Source organism: Telmatherina bonti (genome assembly GCF_933228915.1).
Source record: "Telmatherina bonti genome assembly, chromosome: 15".
Taxonomy (NCBI): Eukaryota; Metazoa; Chordata; class Actinopteri; order Atheriniformes; family Telmatherinidae; genus Telmatherina; species Telmatherina bonti.
The window spans coordinates 2123753-2149552 of NC_136613.1; the positions used below are offsets into that span (position 1 = coordinate 2123753).

General features: G+C 50.0%; 1 protein-coding gene across 1 annotated transcript in view; it reads left to right on the plus strand.

Annotated features, from left to right (window-relative positions):
• Positions 1-4947: 4947 nt before the first annotated feature.
• Positions 4948-25800, plus strand: part of tspeara (thrombospondin-type laminin G domain and EAR repeats a) — a gene marked incomplete at both ends in the record, with an annotated part of 289634 nt that continues 268781 nt past the window's right edge. The window contains one exon of the mRNA XM_079254282.1: positions 4948-5023. Coding sequence (XP_079110408.1) covers positions 4948-5023 — 76 coding nt within the window. The remainder of the gene's footprint in view (positions 5024-25800) is intronic.

The following is a 25800-nucleotide window of genomic DNA, read 5'->3' on the forward strand; positions in this document are numbered from 1 at the left end:
GCCTGGAACACCTCACCAGGGAGGTCCAGGAGGCATCCTGACCAGATGCCCGAGCCACCTCAACTGGTTCCTCTCGATGCGGAGGAGCAGCGGCTCTACTCTGATCTCCTCCCGGATGACCGAGCTCCTCACCCTATCTCTAAGGGAGAGCCCGGCCACCCTGCGGAGGAAACTCATTTCAGCCGCCTGTATACGAGATCTGGTTCTTTCGGTCACGACCCACAGCTCATGACCATAGGTGAGGGTAGGAACGTAGATCGACTGGTAAATCGAGAGCTTCGCCTTCTGGCTCAGCTCCTTCTTCACCACGACAGACCGGCGCAGAGTCCGCATTACTGCAGACGCCGCACCGATCCGTCTGTCCATCTCACGCTCCATCCTTCCCTCACTCGTGAACAAGACCCCGAGATATTTAAACTCCTCCACTTGAGGCAGGACCTGACTCCCGACCCGGAGAGGGCAATCCACCCTATTCCGGCTGAGGACCATGGTCTCAGATTTGGAGGTGCTGATTCTCATCCCAGCCGCTTCACACTCGGCCGCGAATCGCTCAAGCGAGAGCTGGAGATCACGACCAGATGAAGCCAACAGGACCACGTCATCTGCAAAAAGCAGGGACCCAATCCTGAGGCCACCAAGCCGGATCCCCTCAACACCTCGGCTGCACCTAGAAATTCTGTCCATATAAGTTATGAACAGAATCGGTGATAAAGCGCAGCCTTGGCGGAGTCCAACCCTCACTGGAAACGGATCCGACTTACTACCGGCAATGCAGACCAAGCTCTGACACCTGTCGTACAGGGACCGGACAGCTCGTACAAGGGGGTCCGGTACCCCCCACAGGAGCCCCCGGGGGACACGGTCGAACGCCTTCTCCAATACCACAAAGCACATGTAGACTGGTTGGGCGAACTCCCATGCCCCCTCCAGGACCCCAAAGAGGGGATAGAGCTGGTCCACTGTTCCACGACCAGGACGAAAACCACACTGCTCCTCCTCAATCCGAGATTCGACTATCCGGCGTTTGGGCCTGCCAGATCTGACCGGCCTCCTCCCCCACCATCTGAGCCAACTCACCACCAGGTGGTGATCAGTTGAAGCTCCGCCCCCCTCTTCACCCGAGTGTCCAAGGCATGTGGCCGCAGGTCCGACGATATGACTACAAAATCCATCATGGAACTGCGGCCCAGGGAATCCTGATGCCAGGTGTACATATGGACACTCTTATGCTGGAACATGGTGTTCGTTATGGACAATCCATGATGAGCACAGAAGTCCAATAACAAAACACCATTTGGGTTCAGAGGGGGGGGGACCATGCCTCCCAATCACTCCCCTCCATGTCTCACTGTCATTGCCCACGTGAGCGTTGAAGTCCCCCAGCAGAACAATGGAGTCCCCAGAAGGAGCACCCTCCAGCACTCCCTCCAAGGACCCCAGAAAGGGTGGGTACTCTGAACTGCTGTTCGGTGCATAAGCACAGACAACAGTCAGGACCCGTCCCCCCACCCGGAGGCGGAGGGAAACTACCCTTTCATCCACCGGGGTAAACCCCAACGTGCAGGCACCAAGCTGGGGGCTGATGAGAATGCCCACACCTGCTCGGCGCCTCTCACCATGAGCAACTCCAGAGTGGAAGAAAGTCCAGCCCCTCTCGAGGGTTCTGGTTCCAGAGTCCAAGCCATGCGTCGAGGTGAGTCCAACTATATCTAGCCGGAACCACTCAACCTTGCGCACAAGCTCAGGCTCCTTCCCCACCAGAGAGGTGACGTTCCACGTCCCTAGAGCCAGCTTCTGCAGCCGGGGATCGGACCGCCAGGGTCCCCGCCTCTTGCTGCCGCCCAGCTCACACTGCACCCGACCCCTACGGCTCCTCCCGCAGATGGTGAGCCCATGGGAGGTGGGTATGAATGTGTTCATATGAAAACGCATGAGGCACAAACTGGATTTTATAGTGAAAAAAGGCTAAAGGTGGATCAGAAAAGATCAAAATGGTTTAAATGTGCTGGTTGAAGATGAGGAGAAAGCGACCACACAGGAAAGGACAGGAGGAGAGGTAGGAAAGAAACCAATGATCAGAATGAAAACAGTTGCAGGGATTGGGTGAAAGGTCACCCTGCAGCTGCTCGAGTTGCCATGACGGCAGCCTCACCCCCTCACCCCTTCTGACAGTCACTGCGTTCCCGTTTTTCACTAAATAAAAGGTATATGTGTAAGTTTGCAGTTTGCAGGCTTTTCCTTAGTTCACGTAAAATGTCGTCTAGCTGACAAGATTTTACGCGATTTTTGGTTTCACAAGAATGATCTGAGCTCCTTTTTCTAATTCATTGCATTGTCATTTGTTCCATACGGCGTCATCTTTACCGGAACTCAACTGGTCACATGATCCTCTACGTCACATGTAGGGACATGTAAATGTGAAAAAGTTCTTCCATTACCTTAGCTAAATATTTCTATACCAAAACTCCTGAAAAGCCATGTTCTCACGTCTCATAAGCTGTGCTCATTAGAGCATAAAAATGTTTTAGTGATTTTTGAGTTTTTTCTAAATGTAATTGTTTGCCTTGGCGATTCTTTACTACGACGTTTCGGTTTTTTGCGATTCTAGAGGAGATAAAAAAAAGCAGCCAGTTAGGGGGCGAATAGCCGGCAGTGCGCTTACTGTGCCTCTGCGAACCCCCTGAAGTCCTTTCCACCGTCGCGGCATCACGAGGGACACGGGGACGCTCAGGACAGAACTGTCCTGTCTGAATGCTGGGAAGCCATTCACACAATAAACACTTTCCTGTTTCTAAGTCCACATCTGTTCTTTTCATTTCAATTCAACTTTATTTACATTGTTCCAGTTGACAACAAAGGTATTTAGAACCTGTCCGGTGGGACTGGTACATCATCTGATCCACATCAGTCCAGTTCAGAGCTGTGGTCATTATATTCTGACAGAGCAAGGGAAAACACTGGACTGGACCAGAACCAGCAAGGGAAACTTCCATCAGAACCAGTAGATTTTTATTAACATGACTGAAGGGATGGAAGTTCTGTGGAACTGGACCCAGGTTCAGTTTTAACTGGGATTAATGGGATTTAACCATTTCATCACAGAGATCACAGAGGAAAATTTGAGAACAGAAACTGTTCCTGAAACAGCTCTGATCCGTCCACTTCAGAACCAGAATATGTCTGAAAACCGGGACCAGTGCTAGTGGTTCTGAGTCCACATGAGGTTCTGCTGTGGTTTCCACGGTGGTGATGTGACATCAACAGAGACCAGCAGGACTAGGAGAATCCAGCAAAACTGTGGGAGATCCTCCAGATGGATCAGACATAGAGAACTAGATCAGAACTGGATCAGAACTCGGTTCAGTCACTTCAGTTAAACACAAAATCCTCGTGTTGTTCTTCAGATGTTTTTCATGTGACAAAGTAACCCTCCTCCTCTCTCTTTCTCCCTCTCTCCCTTTCCAGCTCCTCCCACTCTTGTATATACCTGCAGGCAAGCGAGCTTGGCTCTGTACAGGTAAACACTCTCTCGCCTGCAGTCGACAGCCGATGATGATCAGGACTGAAACCTGAAATGAAGGACAGGTGAGGAGACCAGCTGATCGTCTCAGATCATCACAGATTTTTCATGTGTACAAAAACCTGTTTGGGAATAAATGTGGACGTAACTTTGTTCTGTTTGTCTACAAGGACGTAAAGATGAAAGATGATCTAGACTTTTAGAGGACGCAGAGATTCCTTCCAAAGAAGAAGAAACAGGTTAGAATTTTTTTCATCAGTTTAAAATATTTAGTTTAGTCAAGAAAGATGGAAAATGTTCCTGAAGTTCTTGACAGTGTTTCTGGGTGAAGGGACCTGGTTAGGAGATCTGGACTGAAACATTTTAATGAACATGATAGTTTTCTACAATTCAATGATCCCTGAAAGTCCTAAAAACAACCTAAAACCAGGACCGAATCCAGACCAGACCTGTCACAGCAACACATTACCATCCTCAGAAAGGAAAACGTCCTTGGGTGGATGGATAAATGGATGGATGGAAGGATGGATGGACAGACGGATGGATAGATGGATGAAAGGATGGATAAACGGACGGACAGATGGATGGATGGATGGATGGATGGATGGATGGATGTCCAGGCTGCCTGGACAGCAACACATCACATCCTACACACTGTTACACTTCAGTATGGAGCAGAACTGGAGACGTTCTGTCAATGTAACACACAGACGACAATTTTACATCTTCATCAATAGAAGGACTTCTTGGTGTGTATATGAAATTAAACACATGAAGCGCGAACACGCAGCACATTTCAATCCGCATTAAGTCAAACGTCGAGAGATATTCCATTCTCGCAGTTGTCATCCGGCTCAGCTTTTACAGCCCTGCTGACACATGAAGGTGTCATCTGACCATGAAGTTAGGCGGTAGACCGATGCCATCCATCCCAACGGGCCTTAGGTGTTCTGCTTCAGGGTCTGTTCAGTCCAAATGTGATGGTACTGGGATCTCTAAATGAAACAATCACTGATCTCCTCTATCATCTCCATGGTTTTGTTTCCATTCTATAAATTCAGGATGTCTACCTGGTCTGAGGTCTCTGACACGCCCCCTGGTGGAATCATCTGGTTACAACCGTCATGCACAAGCAGGGGCGAGAACATGTAGCTGATTGGCTATGAGGTCATAAAGAAAGTTTAGTCTCATATTTGTGATGAAACAGCAGCGAGTACACTGATAGCAGAGCATAGATGTCATCCTGCCCAGGATGAGACCACCATCTGACTCGGTGGTCTTAGATGACATCCTGATGGTACCTGCTGAGAAGGAGGAGGATCTCATGTGGTCCTGACGCAGCACCTCTCTGTATCATTTGTTTCTCAGAACAATGCTGTGTGACTAAAGCAGGAATTGAATCCACAGGCTGACGGTCTACAGGTGGGATGTTGGTGTGTTGCCCCCTGCTGCTCACCTGGTTAATGCTGGCGGTCCAAGGACACACCTGGAGACCCTGCACAGGTAGGACTACTGGATCTTCTCGTCAGATTCTGCATCGTTCGGCTCTGAGTCATCTCAAGCAGAATGAAACAATTAGAAACTTCCAGTTAAAGTGATCAGCGACCCCCATGATGACGATGACGACCATTGGCAGAAGGATTCCCTTGCCTAGATGCGGGTCACCAGGGCCCTCTCTGGAGCCAGGCATGAGGATGGGGCACAAGAGTGAGCGTCTGGCGGTCCGATCCCCGGCTGCAGAAGCTGGCTCTAGGGACGTGGAACGTCACCTCTCTGGTGGGGAAGGAGCCTGAGCTTGTGCGCAAGGTTGAGCGGTTCCGGCTAGATATAGTTGGACTCACCTCGACGCATGGCTTGGGCTCTGGAACCAGAACCCTCGAGAGGGGCTGGACCTTCTTCCACTCTGGAGTTGCTCATGGTGAGAGGCGCCGAGCAGGTGTGGGCATTCTCATCAGCCCCCAGCTTGGTGCCTGCACGTTGGGGTTTACCCCGGTGGATGAAAGGGTAGTTTCCCTCCGCCTCCGGGTGGGGGGACGGGTCCTGACTGTTGTCTGTGCTTATGCACCGAACAGCAGTTCAGAGTACCCACCCTTTCTGGAGTCCTTGGAGGGAGTGCTGGAGGGTGCTCCTTCTGGGGACTCCATTGTTCTGCTGGGGGACTTCAACGCTCACGTGGGCAATGACAGTGAGACCTGGAGGGGAGTGATTGGGAGGCATGGTCCCCCCCCCCTCTGAACCCAAATGGTGTTTTGTTATTGGACTTCTGTGCTCGTCATGGATTGTCCATAACGAACACCATGTTCCAACATAAGAGTGTCCATATGTACACCTGGCATCAGGTTTCCCTGGGCCGCAGTTCCATGATGGATTTTGTAGTCATATCGTCGGACCTGCGGCCACATGCCTTGGACAGTCGGGTGAAGAGGGGGGCGGAGCTTCAGCTGATCACCACCTGGTGGTGAGTTGGCTCAGATGGTGGGGGAGGAGGCCGGTCAGATCTGGCAGGCCCAAACGTGTTGTGAGGGTCTGCTGGGAACGTCTGGCTGAGTCCCCCGTCAGAGCAAGCTTCAACTCCCACCTTCAGCAGAGCTTCAACCATGTCCCGAGTGAGGCGGGGGACATTGAGTCCGAATGGGCTGTGTTCCGTGCCTCTATTGCTGAGGCGGCCGGCCGGAGCTGTGGCTGTAAGGTCGTTGGTGCCTGTCGTGGCGGTAATCCCAGGACTCGTTGGTGGACACCAGCAGTGAGGGATGCCGTCAAGATGAAGGAGTCCTATCGGGCCTTCTTGGCCTGTGGGACTCTGGAGGCAGCTGATGGGTACCGACAGGCAGCTTCGGCTGTCGCCAAGGCAAAAACTCGGGCATGGGAGGAGTTCGGCGAGGCCATGGAGAAAGACTTCCGGACGACTTCGAGGCGATTCTGGTCCACCATCCGGCGGCTCAGGAGGGGGAAGCAGTGCTCCATCAATACTGTGTACAGTGGAGGTGGGGAGCTGCTGACCTCAACTTGGGACGTTGTGGGTCGGTGGAAGGAATACTTCGAAGACCTCCTCAATCCTACCAACATGTCTTCTGATGAGGAAGCAGAGCTGGGGGACTCAGGGGTGGACTCTCCTATCTCTGGGGTTGAAGTCGCTGAGGTGGTCAAAAAGCTCCTTGGCGGCAAGGCCCCGGGGGTGGATGAGATCCGCCCGGAGTTCCTTAAGGCTCTGGATGCTGTCCTGGCTGACACGCCTCTGGAGCATTGCGTGGACATCGGGGGCAGTACCGCTGGATTGGCAGACTGGGGTGGTGGTCCCCCTTTTTAAGAAGGGGGACTGGAGGGTGTGTTCCAATTACAGGGGAATCACACTCCTCAGCCTCCCTGGTAAGGTCTATTCAGGGGTCCTGGAGAGGAGGGTCCGCCGGATAGTCGAATCCCGGATTGAGGAGGAGCAGTGTGGTTTTCATCCTGGTCGTGGAACAGTGGACCAGCTCTATACCCTCTTTGGGGTCCTGGAGGGGGCATGGGAGTTTGTCCAACCAGTCTACATGTGTTTTGTGGACCTGGAGAAGGCGTTCCACCGTGTCCCCCGGGGGCTCCTGTGGGGGGTACTCCGGGAGTATGGGGTACCGGTACCCCCTTGTACGGGCTGTCCGGTCCCTGTACGACAGGTGTCAGAGCTTGGTCCACATTGCCGGTAGTAAGTCGGATTCGTTTCCAGTGAGGGTTGGACTCCACCAAGGCTGCCCTTTATCACCGATTCTGTTCATAACTTATATGGACAGAATTTCTAGGCGCAGCCGAGGTGTTGAGGGGATCCGACTTGGTGGCCTCAGGATTGGGTCCCTGCTTTTTGCAGATGACGTGGTCCTGTTGGCTTCATCTGGTCGTGATCTCCAGCTCTCACTTGAGCGATTCGTGGCCGAGTGTGAAGCGGCTGGGATGAGAATCAGCACCTCCAAATCTGAGACCATGGTCCTCAGCCGGAATAGGGCGGATTGCCCTCTCCAGGTCGGGGGTCAGGTCCTGCCTCAAGTGGAGGAGTTTAAATATCTCAGGGTCTTGTTCACGAGTGAGGGAAGGATGGAGGGCGAGATGGACAGACGGGAGGAGATCAGAGTAGAGCCGCTGCTCCTCCGCATTGAGAGGAACCAGTTGAGGTGGCTCGGGCATCTGGTCAGGATGCCTCCTGGACCTCCCTGGTGAGGTGTTCCAGGCATGTCCCTCTGGGCGGAGAACCTGGGGAAGACCCAGGACACGCTGGAGGGATTATATCTCTCGGCTGGCCTGGGAACGCCTCGGGATCTCTCCCTCCTCCCCCATCAGAGTTGGCAAATGTGGCTGGGGAGGGGTGAAGTATGGGCCCCCGCAACCTGACCCCAATAAGTGGCTGAGAATGGATGGATGGATGTACAGTTAAAGTGATGCTGAAGCAGGTTCATGTCTGATGAAGGATCAGAAAGTCCATCAGATGTTCCAGATCAGCTGATCCAAGATTAGATCCAGGATCAATCACATCCAGGAAGTGTTCCGCCCAGGCAGCAACCTCCGTCAGATAAAAGTGAAGGTAGAACAAATCCCCATAGATTCTTGTGTTAAAACGACCAACTTCACAGCAGAAATAAACATGTTTACAGCAGGAATACACGTTTACAGCAGGAATAAACATGTTTACAGGCTGGTAGAAAAAAACATTATAGGTTTAAAAGGTCAGGTTTACCTTCATGACAACTGTGGGGGGAGTGAATTTTTTTCTTACTTCCCTGTTTTAATTTCATCTTGAAATTTGGCATATTTAGGGGCGTGTCTTTTGATTGACAGGTAACTGATATCCGGAGTATTGCACAACCGTGGTTTTTAGTTGGCGAGCAGGGAACCTGAGCTACAACCCGCCTACCCTGTTAGCTCAGTTAGCTTTTAGCTCCAAGTAGCTTGGAGTTTGATAGATGTCAGTCATTCACACCAACACTCTCAGCTCCACCTCCTTGGTCATTTTTGTATTTTCTTGGAGTGATGAGACACGTGATGAGATGGTGACTGTAGGAACCACCGAATGAACTTCAATTTGACTCTTTAGATACCTACCGGTGACGTTAGAGGCTCCGCCCATCTTTTATACAGTCCATGGTTGAAGCACATCCAGGAAGTGTTAGCATAGCTTAGCATTATCTTTGGGTGGAGGTTGTAACTCAACTTTATTTATATAAAATTTAAAAAAACAACATAGTTGTCCTAAGTGCTTTGCACCAAAATAAAGTCCCACGCAGACGTCTCTTTGTGCTTCTCAGTGACTGCAGTCTTTGAAACGTGAGATTCTTTCTGAACATGTGCACCCCTCCCTCCATTCATCCTCCTTTCATCTTCCATTCATCCCCCTTTCATCCTCCTTTCATCCGCCCTCCATCCTGCATTGATCTGCAACAAAACACACAGACACCTTAGGGGAGCTTAAAGGGAAATTCCAGATAAAATCAACGTAGACCAGATCCTGCTGGAGACATGTTTACCTTCTTCTGTTCTTTACTGCTGTACAGATGACTCATACAGAACAGGTACTAGGTCTGGTACTAACTAGTCTTCTTCCTCGGGACCTTCCGGTACCACCTCGTCCTCTTCCTCGGGACCTTCCGGTACCACCTCGTCCTCTTCATCGGGACCATCCGGTACCGGCTCGCCCTCTTCCTCAGGACCTTCCGGTATCTGCTCGCCCTCTTCATCGGGACCATCCGGTACCGGCTCGCCCTCTTCCTCAGGACCTTCTGGTATCGGCTCGCCCTCTTCATCGGGACCTTCCGGTACCGGCTCGCCCTCTTCCTCGGGACCTTCCGGTATCGGCTCGCCCTCTTCATCGGGACCTTCCGGTATCGGCTCGCCCTCTCCATCGGGACCTTCCGGTATTGGCTCGCCCTCTTCATCGGGACCTTCCGGTACCGCCTCGCCCTCTTCATCGGGACCTTCCGGTACCGCCTCGCCCTCTTCATCGGGACCTTCCGGTACCGCCTCGTCCTCTTCATCGGGACCTTCCAGTGTCGGCTCGCCCTCTTCATTGGGACCTTCCGGTACCGCCTCGCCCTCTTCATCGGGACCTTCCGGTACCACCTCGTCCTCTTCATCGGGACCATCCGGTACCGGCTCGCCCTCTTCCTCAGGACCTTCCGGTATCTGCTCGCCCTCTTCATCGGGACCATCCGGTACCGGCTCGCCCTCTTCCTCAGGACCTTCTGGTATCGGCTCGCCCTCTTCATCGGGACCTTCCGGTACCGGCTCGCCCTCTTCATCGGGACCTTCCGGTATCGGCTCGCCCTCTTCATCGGGACCTTCCGGTATCGGCTCGCCCTCTCCATCGGGACCTTCCGGTATCGGCTCGCCCTCTTCATCGGGACCTTCCGGTACCGCCTCGCCCTCTTCATCGGGACCTTCCGGTACCGCCTCGCCCTCTTCATCGGGACCTTCCGGTACCGCCTCGTCCTCTTCATCGGGACCTTCCAGTGTCGGCTCGCCCTCTTCATTGGGACCTTCCGGTACCGCCTCGCCCTCTTCATCGGGACCTTCCGGTACCGCCTCGCCCTCTTCATTGGGACCTTCTGGTACCGCCTCGCCCTCTTCATCAGGACCTTCCGGTACCGCCTCGTCCTCTTCCTCGGGACCTTCCGGTACCGCCTCGCCCTCTTCATCGGGACCTTCCGGTACCGCCTCGCCCTCTTCATTGGGACCTTCTGGTACCGCCTCGCCCTCTTCATCAGGACCTTCCGGTACCGCCTCGTCCTCTTCCTCGGGACCTTCCGGTACCGCCTCGCCCTCTTCATCGGGATCTTCCGGTACCGATTCGTCCTCTTCCTCAGGACTACCTGTCAGATCAGTGACAGACACATCCCTTCTGTATGAGTGTTTAAGTGTTGCTGCTAGGTCCAGGATAGATCTCATGATCTGGACTGCATCCAGCTTTGGCTTTATTTTTAGACGATGGAGGAATCATGAGGCTGTGAGGTGATGAAGAGATAAAACCAACATGATATGGATCTCATGGCAGATATCAGTCACAGGAAGAGGAAACGACAGCTGCTGGTTTCACTTGGCTAAACAGATGTTGGAGAGTATCTGTCAGGCCGCCTGGGATCTAAAAACCAGGAAGCTGCTGGAAGATGGATGTTTTTATCCTGATGGCTGAAATATCAGCTGTGTGCATAGCCTGGGTTGGGAGAGAGCTTCAGCCCTGCTGCCGTACCAACATGTCTGCTGGGTTCCGCTGCTTTTTCTCATCCATCAGCCGCGCAATGAATCCTTCGTTCCAAGCTAATCTGGAGCCAAACGAAGTGCAGACTGGGAGGATTGGAAGGAGCCTTTGAACTGGGACAGAACTTGGTGCCACTATGACGTATGCAGGTGATGGATCTGTACGAGGAAGTGTCCAGAACCTGAAGCAAACACGGCTGATATTCTGCCCTGTAGATGGTGGAACTGCAGAATGTTCCGATCCACTGTGTCTCTGGTGAAACTTGGTCCATCTGTCCTTCTGTCCATTTGCCCATCTGTCCACTTGTCCTTCTGTCCATTTGCCCATCTATCCTTCTGTCCATTGGTCCACCTGTCCTTCTATGCTTCATTTGTCCTTCTGTCCATCTGTCCATCTGTCCAACTGTCCTTCTATGCTTCATTTGTCCTTCTGTCCATCTGTCCAACTGTCCTGTGCTTCTATGCTTCATTTGTCCTTCTGTCCATCTGTCCTTCTATGCTTGATTTGTCCTTCTGTCCAACTGTCCTTCTATGCTCCATTTGTCCATCTGTCCAACTGTCCTTCTGTCCATCTGTCATTCTATGCTTCATTTATCCATCTGTCCTTCTGTCCATCTTTCCTTATTCCCAACTGTCTTTCTATGCTTCATTTGTCCTTCTGTCCATCTGTCCCCCTGTCCATTTGTTCTTCTATGCTTCATTTGTCCATCTGTCCTACTGTCCATTTGTCCACTTGTCCCTTTGTCCATTTGCCCATCTGTCCATCTATCCTTCTGTCCATTTGTCCATCTGTCCTTCTGTCCATCTATCCTTCTGTCCTTCTGTCCATTTGTCGATCTGTCCTTCTGTCCCTCTGTCCCTCTGTCCTTCTATGCTTCATTGTCCTTCTGTCCATCTGTCCTTCTAGGCTTCATTTGTTCATCTGTCCAACTGTCCTTCTGTCCAACTGTTCATCTGTCCTTTTATGCTCCATCTGTCCATCTGTCCATCTATGCTCCATTTGTCCATCTGTCTATCTGTCCCTCTGCCTATCTGCCCTTCTTTCCAACTGTCTATCTGTCCTTCTATGCTCCATTTGTCCATCTGTCCTTCTGTCCAACTGTCCATTTGTCCATCTGTCCCTCTGTCCAACTGTCCTTCTATCCAACTTTCCATATGTCCTTCTATGCTTCATTGTCCTTCTGTCCATCTGTCCTTCTAGGCTTCATTTGTTCATCTGTCCAACTGTCCTTCTGTCCAACTGTTCATCTGTCCTTTTATGCTCCATCTGTCCATCTGTCCATCTATGCTCCATTTGTCCATCTGTCTATCTGTCCCTCTGCCTATCTGCCCTTCTTTCCAACTGTCTATCTGTCCTTCTATGCTCCATTTGTCCATCTGTCCAACTGTCCATCTGTCCATCTGTCCTTCTGTCCAACTGTCCATCTATCCTCTATCTGTCTATCTATCCTCCATCTGTCCTTCTATCCTCTGTCTGTCCATCTGTACTTCTATGCCTCATTTGTCCATCTGTCCATCAGTCCTTAGGTCCCTCTGTCCTTTTATGCTCCTTCTGTCCATCTGTCAAACATTCCTTTTATGCTCCATCTGTCCATCTGTCCTTCTGTCCATCTGTCCAACTGTCCTTTTATGCTCCATCTGTCATTCTATGCTTCATTTGTCATTCTATGCTTCATTTGTCATTCTGTCCCTCTGTCCATTTGTCCTTCTATGCTTCATTTGTCCATCTGTCCTTCTGTCCATCTGTCAAACTGTCCTTTTTTCCCATCTGTCCTTCTGTCCATCTGTCCTTCTATGTTTCATTTGTCCATCTGTCCTTCTGTCTATCTGTCCTTCTATGCTTTATTTGTCCTTCTGTCCGTCTATCCATCTGTCCTTCTATGCTTCATTTGTCCATCTGTCCTTCTGTGCTTCAGTTGTGCTTCTTTCCATCTGTCCTTCTATTCTTCATTTGTCCTTCTGTCCATCTATCCATCTGTCCTTCTCTCCCTCTGTCCTTTTATGCTTCATTTGTCCATCTGTCTTTCTGTCCAACTGTCTTGCTATGCTCCATCTGTCCTTCTGTCCATCTATCCTTTTATACTTCATTTGTCCTACTGTTGTCACGGTGGCTGTAGGGATGTGGACCCAAATGCAGGAGTCGGGAAGCCAGTATGCAGAAATCAGACATAATTTTAATCCATGACAAAGTGAAGGCGAAACCAACAAATGAACCAGCAACACAAGACAAAAACTGAGGGGTATAAATACACAGAACACAATGAGACAGGTGAAGTAATTAACAAAATGAAACCAGGTGAACTCAATAACAGGAAATCAATGAAGCTAAACAAGAACCGAGGGAACTAAACAGGAAAACTACAAAATAAAACAGGAACCCTGAAAACAAAGCAAAGGGAAAAACCCAAATCATGACAGTACCCTCCCCACAAGGGCCGGCCACCGGACGGCCCAAAAAGTTCAAAGTCCAGAGACGGGTGGGAGGAGGGGGCCCGGAGGAGGGACCAAGGGAAAAAACAAAGTCCAGGGGCACAAGTCCAGGGGAAGAGTCCAAACGGCCCAGCTCAGGAAACAGTCTGGGGCAGCCTCGGCTCTGGAGGACGGCCGGGAGGCCCAGACGACGGGGGCAGCCTCGGCTCTGGAGGACGGCCGGGAGGCCCAGACGACGGGGGCAGCCTCGGCTCTGGAGGACGGCCGGGAGGCCCAGACGACGGGGGCAGCCTCGGCTCTGGAGGACGGCCGGGAGGCCCAGACGACGGGGGCAGCCTCGGCTCTGGATCCCTCACGTTGGACACTGGAGGCGGAGGAGAAGGAGCGACCTCCTCGCCGGACACTGGAGGCGGGGGAGAAGGAGCGACCTCCTCGCCGGACACTGGAGACGGGGGAGGAGGAGCGACCTCCTCGCCGGACACTGGAGACGGGGGAGAAGGAGCGACCTCCTCGCCGGACACTGGAGACAGAGGAGAAGGAGCGACCTCCTCCTCGGACACAGGGGCTGGCGCTGGGGCCGGTGGAGGAGGATCCCAACCTGGGACCCCCTCGGGAACTCGGGACAGAGGAGGAGTGTCCCGTCCTGGGACCCCCTCGGGAACTCGGGACAGAGGAGGAGCGTCCCGTCCTGGGACCCCCTCGGGAACTCGGGACAGAGGAGGAGCGTCCCGTCCTGGGACCCCCTCGGGAACTCGGGACAGAGGAGGAGCGTCCCGTCCTGGGACCCCCTCGGGAACATGGGTCAAGGGAGGAGCGTCCCGTCCTGGGACCCCCTCGGGAACATGGGTCAAGGGAGGAGCGTCCCGTCCTGGGACCCCCTCGGGAACATGGAGCAAGGGAGGAGCGTCCCGTCCTGGGACCCCCTCGGGAACATGGAGCAAGGGAGGAGCGTCCCGTCCTGGGACCCCCTCGGGAACATGGAGCAAGGGAGGAGCGTCCCAACCTGGGACCCCCTCGGGAACTCGGGACAAAAGAGGAGCGTCGCAACCTGGGACCCCCTCGGGAACTCGGGACAAAAGAGGAGCGTCCCAACCTGGGACCCCCTCGGGAACTCGGGACAAAAGAGGAGCGTCCCAACCTGGGACCCCCTCGGGAACTCGGGACAAAAGAGGAGCGTCCCAACCTGGGACCCCCTCGGGAACTCGGGACAAAAGAGGAGCGTCCCAACCTGGGACCCCCTCGGGAACTCGGGACAAAAGAGGAGCGTCCCAACCTGGGACCCCCTCGGGAACTCGGGACAAAAGAGGAGCGTCCCAACCTGGGACCCCCTCGGGAACTCGGGACAAAAGAGGAGCGTCCCAACCTGGGACCCCCTCGGGAACTCGGGACAAAAGAGGAGCGTCCCAACCTGGGACCCCCTCGGGAACTCGGGACAGAGGAGGAGCGTCCCAACCTGGGACCCCCTCGGGAACTCGGGACAGAGGAGGGGCGTCTCGTCCTGGGACCCCCTCGGGAACTCGGGACAGAGGAGGGGCGTCTCGTCCTGGGACCCCCTCGGGAACATGGGTCAAGGGAGGAGCGTCCCGTCCTGGGACCCCCTCGGGAACATGGAGCAAGGGAGGAGCGTCCCGTCCTGGGACCCCCTCGGGAACATGGAGCAAGGGAGGAGCGTCCCGTCCTGGGACCCCCTTGGGAACATGGAGCAAGGGAGGTGGACGAGCTCTGGGCGCTGGCGTGGGAGCCTGCAGCGCCGGAGACGTGGACCTGGGCGCTGGCGTGGGAGCCTGCAGCGCCGGAGATGTGGACCCGGGCGCTGGCGTGGGAGCCTGCAGCGCCGGACGGGTTCTGGGCGCTGGCGTGGGAGCCTGCAGCGCCGGACGGGTTCTGGGCGCTGGTGTGAGAGCCTGCAGCGCCGGACGGGTTCTGGGTGCTGGCGTGGGAGCCTGCAGCGCCGGAGACGTGGACTTGGGCGCTGGCGTGGGAGCCTGCAGCGCCGGAGACGTGGACCGTAGAGCTGGTGGCTTGATAGCCAGTCTGGTTCCCCAGAACCGCGACCGGACTTCCCTCTCCACCAGCTCAGGAACTGGTCCAGGCCCAAACAAAATACCCACCAGTTTGTCACATGTCATGGTCTCTGGTGGTTTCTGCTTATGGCGCCTGGAGTGTCTTTTTCTCCTCTCCTGCTGGGTCCTGGGTGGCTGGTTCATTATGTCACGGTGGCTGTAGGGATGTGGACCCAAATGCAGGAGTCGGGAAGCCAGTATGCAGAAATCAGACATAATTTTAATCCATGACAAAGTGAAGGCGAAACCAACAAATGAACCAGCAACACAAGACAAAAACTGAGGGGTATAAATACACAGAACACAATGAGACAGGTGAAGTAATTAACAAAATGAAACCAGGTGAACTCAATAACAGGAAATCAATGAAGCTAAACAAGAACCGAGGGAACTAAACAGGAAAACTACAAAATAAAACAGGAACCCTGAAAACAAAGCAAAGGGAAAAACCCAAATCATGACAACTGTCCATCTGTCCTTCTGTCAATCTCTCCTTCTATGCTTCATTTGTCCTTCTGTCCATCCGTCCATCTGTCCTTCTGTGCTTCGTTTGTCCATCAGTCTTTCTGTCCATCTGTCCTTCTGTCCATCTATCCTTTTATACTTCATTTGTCCTACTGTCCATCTGTCCTTCTGTCAATCTCTCCTTCTATGCTTCATTTGTCCTTCTGTCCATCTGTCCTTCTGTCCCTCTGTCCATCTGTCCTGCTATGCTTCATTTGTCCTTCTGTCCATCCGTCCGTCTGTCCTTCTGTGCTTCGTTTGTCCATCAGTCTTTCTGTCCATCTGTCCTTCTGCGGAACTGTCCATTTGTCCATCTGTCATTCTGTTCCTCTGCCCAAGATTCCTTCTATCCAACTGTCCATCTGTTCATCTGTCCTTCTGTCCCTCTGTCCATCTGTCCTGCTATGCTTCATTTGTCCTTCTGTCCTTGTGTCCAACTGTCCTTTTATGCTCCATCTGTCCATCTGTCATTCTATGCTTCATTTGTCCATCTGTCCTTCTGTCCAACTGTCCTTCTATCCTCCATCTGTCCATCTATCCTCTATCTGTCTATCTATCCTCCATCTGTCCTTCTATCCACTGTCTGTCCATCTGTCCAACTGTCCATTTGTCCATTTGTCCATCTGTCCCTCTGTCCAACTGTCCTTCTATCCAACTTTCCATCTGTCCTTCTATGCTTCATTTGTCCTTCTGTCCATCTGTCCATCTGTCCTTCTATGCTTCATTTGTCCATCTGTCCATCAGTCCTTAGGTCCCTCTGTCCTTTTATGCCCCATCTGTCTTTCTTTCCATCTGTCCTTCTTTCCAACTGTCCTTCTATGCTTCATTTGTTCATCTGTCCTTCTGTCCATCTGTCAAACTGTCCTTTTATGCTCCATCTGTCCATCTGTCCTTCTGAGCTTCATTTGTCCTCCTGTCCATCTGTCTTTCTGTCCAACTGTCCTTTTATGCTACATCTGTCCTTCGATGCTTCATTTGTCATTCTGTCCGTCTGCCCATTTGTCCTTCTATGCCTCATTTGTCCTACTGTCCAACTATCCCTCTGTCCATCTGTCCCTCTGTCCATTTGTCCTTCTATGCTTCATTTGTCTATCTGTCCTTCTGTCAAACTGTCCATTTGTCCATCTGTCCTTTTATGCTTCATTTGTCCATCTGTCGTTCTGTCCATCTGTCCTTTTATACTTCATTTGTCCATCTGTCGTTCTGTCCATCTGTCCTTCTATGCTTCATTTGTCCATCTGTCGTTCTGTGCATCTGTCCTTCTATGCTTCATTTGTCCTTCTTTCCATCTGTCCATTTGTCCCTCTATGCTTCATTTGTCCATCCGTCCTTCTGTCCATCTGTCCTCCTGTCGAACTGTCCATTTGTCCATCTGTCCTTCTATGCTTCATTTGTCCATCTGTCCATCTTTCCATCTGTCCTTCTTTCCAACTGTCCTCCTTTGCTTTATTTGTCCATCCGTCCGTCTGTCCTTCTGTGCTTCATTTGTCCATCTGTCATTCTGTCCCTCTGTCCAAGATTCCTTCTACCCAACTGTCCAACTGTCCTCCTATGCTCCATTTGTCCCTCTGTCCATCTGTCCAACTGTCATCCTGTCCTTCAGTCCCTCTGCAATGTCATTCTATGCTTCATTTGTCTATCTGTCCATCTATGCTTTATTTGTCCATCTGTCCTTCTGTCCAACTGTCCTTCTATGCTCCTTCTGTCCATCTGTCCATCTGTCTTTCTGTGCTTCATTTGTCCATCTGTCCTTCTGTGGAACTGTCCATTTGTCCATCTGTCCTTATGTCCCTCTGTCCGTCTGTCCTTCGATGCTTGATTTGTCCATCTATCCTTCTGTCCTTCTATCCAACTTTTCATCTGTCCTGCTATGCTTCATTTGTCCTTCTGTCCTTGTGTCCAACTGTCCTTTTATGCTCCATCTGTCCATCTGTCATTCTATGCTTCATTTGTCCATCTGTCCTTCTGTCCAACTGTCCTTCTATCCTCCATCTGTCCATCTATCCTCTATCTGTCTATCTATCCTCCATCTGTCCTTCTATCCACTGTCTGTCCATCTGTCCAACTGTCCATTTGTCCATCTGTCCCTCTGTCCAACTGTCCTTCTATCCAACTTTCCATCTGTCCTTCTATGCTTCATTTGTCCTTCTGTCCATCTGTCCATCTGTCCTTCTATGCTTCATTTGTCCATCTGTCCATCAGTCCTTAGGTCCCTCTGTCCTTTTATGCCCCATCTGTCTTTCTTTCCATCTGTCCTTCTTTCCAACTGTCCTTCTATGCTTCATTTGTTCATCTGTCCTTCTGTCCATCTGTCAAACTGTCCTTTTATGCTCCATCTGTCCATCTGTCCTTCTGAGCTTCATTTGTCCTCCTGTCCATCTGTCTTTCTGTCCAACTGTCCTTTTATGCTACATCTGTCCTTCGATGCTTCATTTGTCATTCTGTCCGTCTGCCCATTTGTCCTTCTATGCCTCATTTGTCCTACTGTCCAACTATCCCTCTGTCCATCTGTCCCTCTGTCCATTTGTCCTTCTATGCTTCATTTGTCTATCTGTCCTTCTGTCAAACTGTCCATTTGTCCATCTGTCCTTTTATGCTTCATTTGTCCATCTGTCGTTCTGTCCATCTGTCCTTTTATACTTCATTTGTCCATCTGTCGTTCTGTCCATCTGTCCTTCTATGCTTCATTTGTCCATCTGTCGTTCTGTGCATCTGTCCTTCTATGCTTCATTTGTCCTTCTTTCCATCTGTCCATTTGTCCCTCTATGCTTCATTTGTCCATCCGTCCTTCTGTCCATCTGTCCTCCTGTCGAACTGTCCATTTGTCCATCTGTCCTTCTATGCTTCATTTGTCCATCTGTCCATCTTTCCATCTGTCCTTCTTTCCAACTGTCCTCCTTTGCTTTATTTGTCCATCCGTCCGTCTGTCCTTCTGTGCTTCATTTGTCCATCTGTCATTCTGTCCCTCTGTCCAAGATTCCTTCTACCCAACTGTCCAACTGTCCTCCTATGCTCCATTTGTCCCTCTGTCCATCTGTCCAACTGTCATCCTGTCCTTCAGTCCCTCTGCAATGTCATTCTATGCTTCATTTGTCTATCTGTCCATCTATGCTTTATTTGTCCATCTGTCCTTCTGTCCAACTGTCCTTCTATGCTCCTTCTGTCCATCTGTCCATCTGTCTTTCTGTGCTTCATTTGTCCATCTGTCCTTCTGTGGAACTGTCCATTTGTCCATCTGTCCTTATGTCCCTCTGTCCGTCTGTCCTTCGATGCTTGATTTGTCCATCTATCCTTCTGTCCTTCTATCCAACTTTTCATCTGTCCTGCTATGCTTCATTTGTCCTTCTGTCCTTGTGTCCAACTGTCCTTTTATGCTCCATCTGTCCATCTGTCATTCTATGCTTCATTTGTCCATCTGTCCTTCTGTCCAACTGTCCTTCTATCCTCCATCTGTCCATCTATCCTCTATCTGTCTATCTATCCTCCATCTGTCCTTCTATCCACTGTCTGTCCATCTGTCCAACTGTCCATTTGTCCATTTGTCCATCTGTCCCTCTGTCCAACTGTCCTTCTATCCAACTTTCCATCTGTCCTTCTATGCTTCATTTGTCCTTCTGTCCATCTGTCCATCTGTCCTTCTATGCTTCATTTGTCCATCTGTCCATCAGTCCTTAGGTCCCTCTGTCCTTTTATGCCCCATCTGTCTTTCTTTCCATCTGTCCTTCTTTCCAACTGTCCTTCTATGCTTCATTTGTTCATCTGTCCTTCTGTCCATCTGTCAAACGGTCCTTTTATGCTCCATCTGTCCATCTGTCCTTCTGAGCTTCATTTGTCCTCCTGTCCATCTGTCTTTCTGTCCAACTGTCCTTTTATGCTACATCTGTCCTTCGATGCTTCATTTGTCATTCTGTCCGTCTGCCCATTTGTCCTTCTATGCCTCATTTGTCCTACTGTCCAACTATCCCTCTGTCCATTTGTCCTTCTATGCTTCATTTGTCTATCTGTCCTTCTGTCAAACTGTCCATTTGTCCATCTGTCCTTTTATGCTTCATTTGTCCATCTGTCGTTCTGTCCATCTGTCCTTTTATACTTCATTTGTCCATCTGTCGTTCTGTCCATCTGTCCTTCTATGCTTCATTTGTCCTTCTTTCCATCTGTCCATTTGTCCCTCTATGCTTCATTTGTCCATCCGTCCTTCTGTCCATCTGTCCTCCTGTCGAACTGTCCATTTGTCCATCTGTCCTTCTATGCTTCATTTGTCCATCTGTCCATCTTTCCATCTGTCCTTCTTTCCAACTGTCCTCCTTTGCTTTATTTGTCCATCCGTCCGTCTGTCCTTCTGTGCTTCATTTGTCCATCTGTCATTCTGTCCCTCTGTCCAAGATTCCTTCTACCCAACTGTCCAACTGTCCTCCTATGCTCCATTTGTCCCTCTGTCCATCTGTCCAACTGTCATCCTGTCCTTCAGTCCCTCTGCAATGTCATTCTATGCTTCATTTGTCTATCTGTCCATCTATGCTTTATTTGTCCATCTGTCCTTCTGTCCAACTGTCCTTCTATGCTCCTTCTGTCCATCTGTCCATCTGTCTTTCTGTGCTTCATTTGTCCATCTGTCCTTCTGTGGAACTGTCCATTTGTCCATCTGTCCTTATGTCCCTCTGTCCGTCTGTCCTTCGATGCTTGATTTGTCCATCTATCCTTCTGTCCTTCTATCCAACTTTTCATCTGTCCTTCTATGCTTCATTTGTTCATCTGTCCTTCTGTCCATTTGTCCTTTTATGCTTCGTTTGTCCATCTGTACTTCTGTCCCTCTGTCCTTCTATGCTTCATTTGTCCAACTGTCCTTCTATCCAACTGTCCATCTGTCAATTTATGCTTCATTTGTCCGTCTGTCCTTCTGTCCAACTGTCCTGCTATGCTCCATCTATCCTTCCGTCCATCTTTTCATCTGTCCTTCTGTTCATCTGTCCTTCCGTCCCTCTGTCCATTTGTCCTTCTATGCTTCACTTGTCCCTCTGTCCATCTGTCCTTCGTTCCAACTGTCCTTCTATGCTTTATTTGTCCTTCTGGCCATCCGTCCGTCTGTCCTTCTGTGCTTCATTTGTCCATCTGGCCATCCGTCCGTCTGTCCTTCTGTGCTTCATTTGTCCATCTGTCCTTCTTTCCAACTGTCCTTCTATGCTTTATTTGTCCTTCTGTCCATCTGTCCTGCTATGCTTTATTTGTCCTTCTGGCCATCCGTCCGTCTGTCCTTCTGTGCTTCATTTGTCCATCTGTCCATCCGTCCGCCTGTCCTTCTGTGCTTCATTTGTCTATGTGTCCTTCTGTCCATCTGTCCTTCTGTGGAACTGTCCATTTGTCCATCTGTCCTTCTGTGGAACTGTCCATTTGTCCATCTGTCCTTATGTCCCTCTGTCCGTCTGTCCTTCGGTGCTTGATTTGTCCATCTATCCTTCTGTCCTTCTATCCAACTGTCCATCTGTCCTTTTATGTTTCATTTGTCCAACTTTTCATCTGTCCTTCTATGCTTCATTTGTCCATCTGTCCTTCTGTCCATTTGTCCTTTTATGCTTCGTTTGTCCATCTGTACTTCTGTCCCTCTGTCCTTCTATGCTTCATTTGTCCAACTGTCCTTCTATCCAACTGTCCATCTGTCAATCTATGCTTCATTTGTCCGTCTGTCCTTCTGTCCAACTGTCCTGCTATGCTCCATCTATCCTTCCGTCCATCTGTTCATCTGTCCTTCCGTCCCTCTGTCCATTTGTCCTTCTATGCTTCACTTGTCCCTCTGTCCATCTGTCCTTCGTTCCAACTGTCCTTCTATGCTTTATTTGTCCTTCTGGCCATCCGTCCGTCTGTCCTTCTGTGCTTCATTTGTCCATCTGTCCTTCTTTCCAACTGTCCTTCTATGCTTTATTTGTCCTTCTGTCCATCTGTCCTGCTATGCTTTATTTGTCCTTCTGTCCATCCGTCCACCTGTCCTTCTGTGCTTCATTTGTCCATGTGTCCTTCTGTCCATCTGTCCTTCTGTAGAACTGTCCATTTGTCCATCTGTCCTTCTGTCCAACTGTCCATCTGTCCCTTTATGCTTCATTTGTCCAACTGTCCATTTGTCCATCTTTCCTTCTGTCATTCTATGCTTTATTTGTCCAACTGTCCTTCTATCCAACTGTCCATCTGTCCTTCTATGCTTCATTTGTCCATCTGTCCTTCTGTCCAACTGTCCTGCTATGCTTCATCTGTCCATCTGTCCTTCTATGCGTCATTTGTCCTTCTGTCCATCTGTCCATCTGTCGAACTGTCCATCTTTCCTTCTATGCTTCATTTTTCCATCTGTCCTTTTGTCCATCTGTCCATCTGTCGAACTGTCCATCTTTCCGTCTATGCTTCATTTGTCCATCTATCCTTTTGTCCATCTGTTCTTCTGTCCATTTTTCCATCTGTCCTTCTGTCCATCTGTCCATTTGTCCATTTGTCTATTTTTCCTTTTTTCCATTTGTCCATTTGTCCATCTGTTGATCTGTCCTTCTATCCATTTGTCCTTCTTTCCAACTGTCCAACTGTCCATTTGTCCTTCTTTCCCTCTGTCCAACTGTCCTTCTATGCTTCATTTTTCCATCTGTCCAACTGTCCTTTTGTCCACCTGTTCTTCTGTCCCTCTGTCCAACTGTCCTTCTATGCTTCATTTGTCCCTCTGTCCAACTGTCCTTCTATCCAATTGTCCATCTGTCCTTCTATGCTTCATTTGTCCATCTGTCCTTCTGTCGACCTGTCCATTTGTCCATCTGTCCCTCTGTCCATCTGTCCTTCTATGTTTCATTGTTCTGCTGTCCATCTGTCCATCTGTCCTTCTCTCCCTGTGTCCATCTTTCCTTCTATGCTTCATTTGTCCATCTGTCCTTCTATGCTTCATCTGTCCTTCTGTCCAACTGTTCATTTGTCCATCTTTCCTTTTGTCCATTTGTCCTTCTGTCCATTTGTCCATCTGTCCATCAGTCCTTCTGTCCATTTGTCCAGCTGTCCTTCTGTTCTTGTTTCCATCTGTCCATTGTCCATCTGTCCTTCTGGCCTACTGTCCATCTGTCCATCTGTCCTTCTGTCCATCTGTCCTTCTTTTCAACTGTCCTTCCATGCTTTATTTGTCATCTGTCCTTCTATGCTTCCTTTGTCCATCTGTCCATCTGTCCTTCTATGCTCCTTGTGTCCATCTGTCTTTCTGTGCTTCATTTGTCGATGTGTCCATCTGTCCTTCTGTCGAACTGTCCATCTGTCTGTCTGTCCCTCTGTCCATCTTTCCTTCTATGCTTCATTTGTCCATCTGTCCTTATGTCCATCTCTCCATCTGTCCATTTGTCCACCTGTCGTTCTGTACATTTCTCCATCTGTCCTTCTTTCCATCTGTCCATTTGTCCATTTGTCCATCTGTCCATTTGTCCATCTGTCCTTCTGTCCATGTGTCCATCAGTCCTTCTGTCCATTTGTCCACCTGTCCTTCTATCCATCTGTCCTTCTGCGGAACTGTCCATCTGTCCTTCTGTCCAACTGTCCTTTTCTTCCAACTGACCTGCTATGCTTAATTTGTCCTTCTGTCCATCCGTCAATCTGTCCTTCTGTGGAACTGTCCATTTGTCCATCTGTCTTTGTGTCCAACTGTCCATCTGTCCTTTTATGCTTCATTTGTCCAACTGTTCATCTGTCCTTCTGCCTATCTGTCCTTCTGTCCAACTGTCCATCTGTCCTTTTTTGCTTTATTTGTCCAACTGTTCATCTGTCCTTCTGCCTGTCTGTCCTTCTATCCAACTTTCCATCTGTCCTTTTATGCTTCATTTGTCCAACTGTCCATCTGTCCTTCTATGCTTTATTTGTCCTTCTGTCCATCTGTCCCTCTGTCCATCTGTCCTTCTATACTTCATTTGTCCTACTGTCCATTTTTCTTTCTGTCCATCTGTCCTTCTATGCTTCATTTGTCCTTCTGTCCATCTGTTGATCTGTCCCTCTGTCCTTCTGTCCCTCTGTCCATTTGTCCTTCTATGCTTCATTTGTCCATCTGTCATTCTGTCCATCTGTCCTTCTGCGGAACTGTCCATCTGTCCATCTGTTTTTCTGTCCAACTGTCCTTCTATGCTTCATTTGTCCTTCTGTCCATCTGTCCATTTGTCCATTTGTCTATTTTTCCTTTTTTCCATTTGTCCATTTGTCCATCTGTCGATCTGTCCTTCTATCCATTTGTCCTTCTTTCCAACTGTCCAACTGTCCATTTGTCCTTCTTTCCCTCTGTCCAACTGTCCTTCTATGCTTCATTTTTCCATCTGTCCAACTGTCCTTTTGTCCACCTTTTCTTCTGTCCCTCTGTCCAACTGTCCTTCTATGCTTCATTTGTCCCTCTGTCCAACTGTCCTTCTATCCAATTGTCCATCTGTCCTTCTATGCTTCATTTGTCCATCTGTCCTTCTGTCGACCTGTCCATTTGTCCATCTGTCCCTCTGTCCATCTGTCCTTCTATGTTTCATTGTTCTGCTGTCCATCTGTCCATCTGTCCTTCTCTCCCTGTGTCCATCTTTCCTTCTATGCTTCATTTGTCCATCTGTCCTTCTATGCTTCATCTGTCCTTCTGTCCAACTGTTCATTTGTCCATCTTTCCTTTTGTCCATTTGTCCTTCTGTCCATTTGTCCATCTGTCCATCAGTCCTTCTGTCCATTTGTCCAGCTGTCCTTCTGTTCTTGTTTCCATCTGTCCATTGTCCATCTGTCCTTCTGGCCTACTGTCCATCTGTCCATCTGTCCTTCTGTCCATCTGTCCTTCTTTTCAACTGTCCTTCCATGCTTTATTTGTCATCTGTCCTTCTATGCTTCCTTTGTCCATCTGTCCATCTGTCCTTCTATGCTCCTTGTGTCCATCTGTCTTTCTGTGCTTCATTTGTCGATGTGTCCATCTGTCCTTCTGTCGAACTGTCCATCTGTCTGTCTGTCCCTCTGTCCATCTTTCCTTCTATGCTTCATTTGTCCATCTGTCCTTTTGTCCATCTCTCCATCTGTCCATTTGTCCACCTGTCGTTCTGTACATTTCTCCATCTGTCCTTCTTTCCATCTGTCCATTTGTCCATTTGTCCATCTGTCCATTTGTCCATCTGTCCTTCTGTCCATGTGTCCATCAGTCCTTCTGTCCATTTGTCCACCTGTCCTTCTATCCATCTGTCCTTCTGCGGAACTGTCCATCTGTCCTTCTGTCCAACTGTCCTTTTCTTCCAACTGACCTGCTATGCTTAATTTGTCCTTCTGTCCATCCGTCAATCTGTCCTTCTGTGGAACTGTCCATTTGTCCATCTGTCTTTGTGTCCAACTGTCCATCTGTCCTTTTATGCTTCATTTGTCCAACTGTTCATCTGTCCTTCTGCCTATCTGTCCTTCTGTCCAACTGTCCATCTGTCCTTTTTTGCTTTATTTGTCCAACTGTTCATCTGTCCTTCTGCCTGTCTGTCCTTCTATCCAACTTTCCATCTGTCCTTTTATGCTTCATTTGTCCAACTGTCCATCTGTCCTTCTATGCTTTATTTGTCCTTCTGTCCATCTGTCCCTCTGTCCATCTGTCCTTCTATACTTCATTTGTCCTACTGTCCATTTTTCTTTCTGTCCATCTGTCCTTCTATGCTTCATTTGTCCTTCTGTCCATCTGTTGATCTGTCCCTCTGTCCTTCTGTCCCTCTGTCCATTTGTCCTTCTATGCTTCATTTGTCCATCTGTCATTCTGTCCATCTGTCCTTCTGCGGAACTGTCCATCTGTCCATCTGTTTTTCTGTCCAACTGTCCTTCTATGCTTCATTTGTCCTTCTGTCCATCTGTCCTGCTATGCTTAATTTGTCCTTCTGTCCATCCGTCCATCTGTCCTTCTGTGGAACTGTCCATTTGTCCATCTATCTTTGTGTCCAACTGTCCATCTGTTCTTTTATGCTTCATTTGTCCACTTGTTCATCTGTCCTTCTGCCTATCTCTTTCTTTCCAACTGTCCATTTGTCCACCCGTCCTTCTGTCTCTCTGTCCAACATTCCTTCTATCCAAGTGTCCATCTGT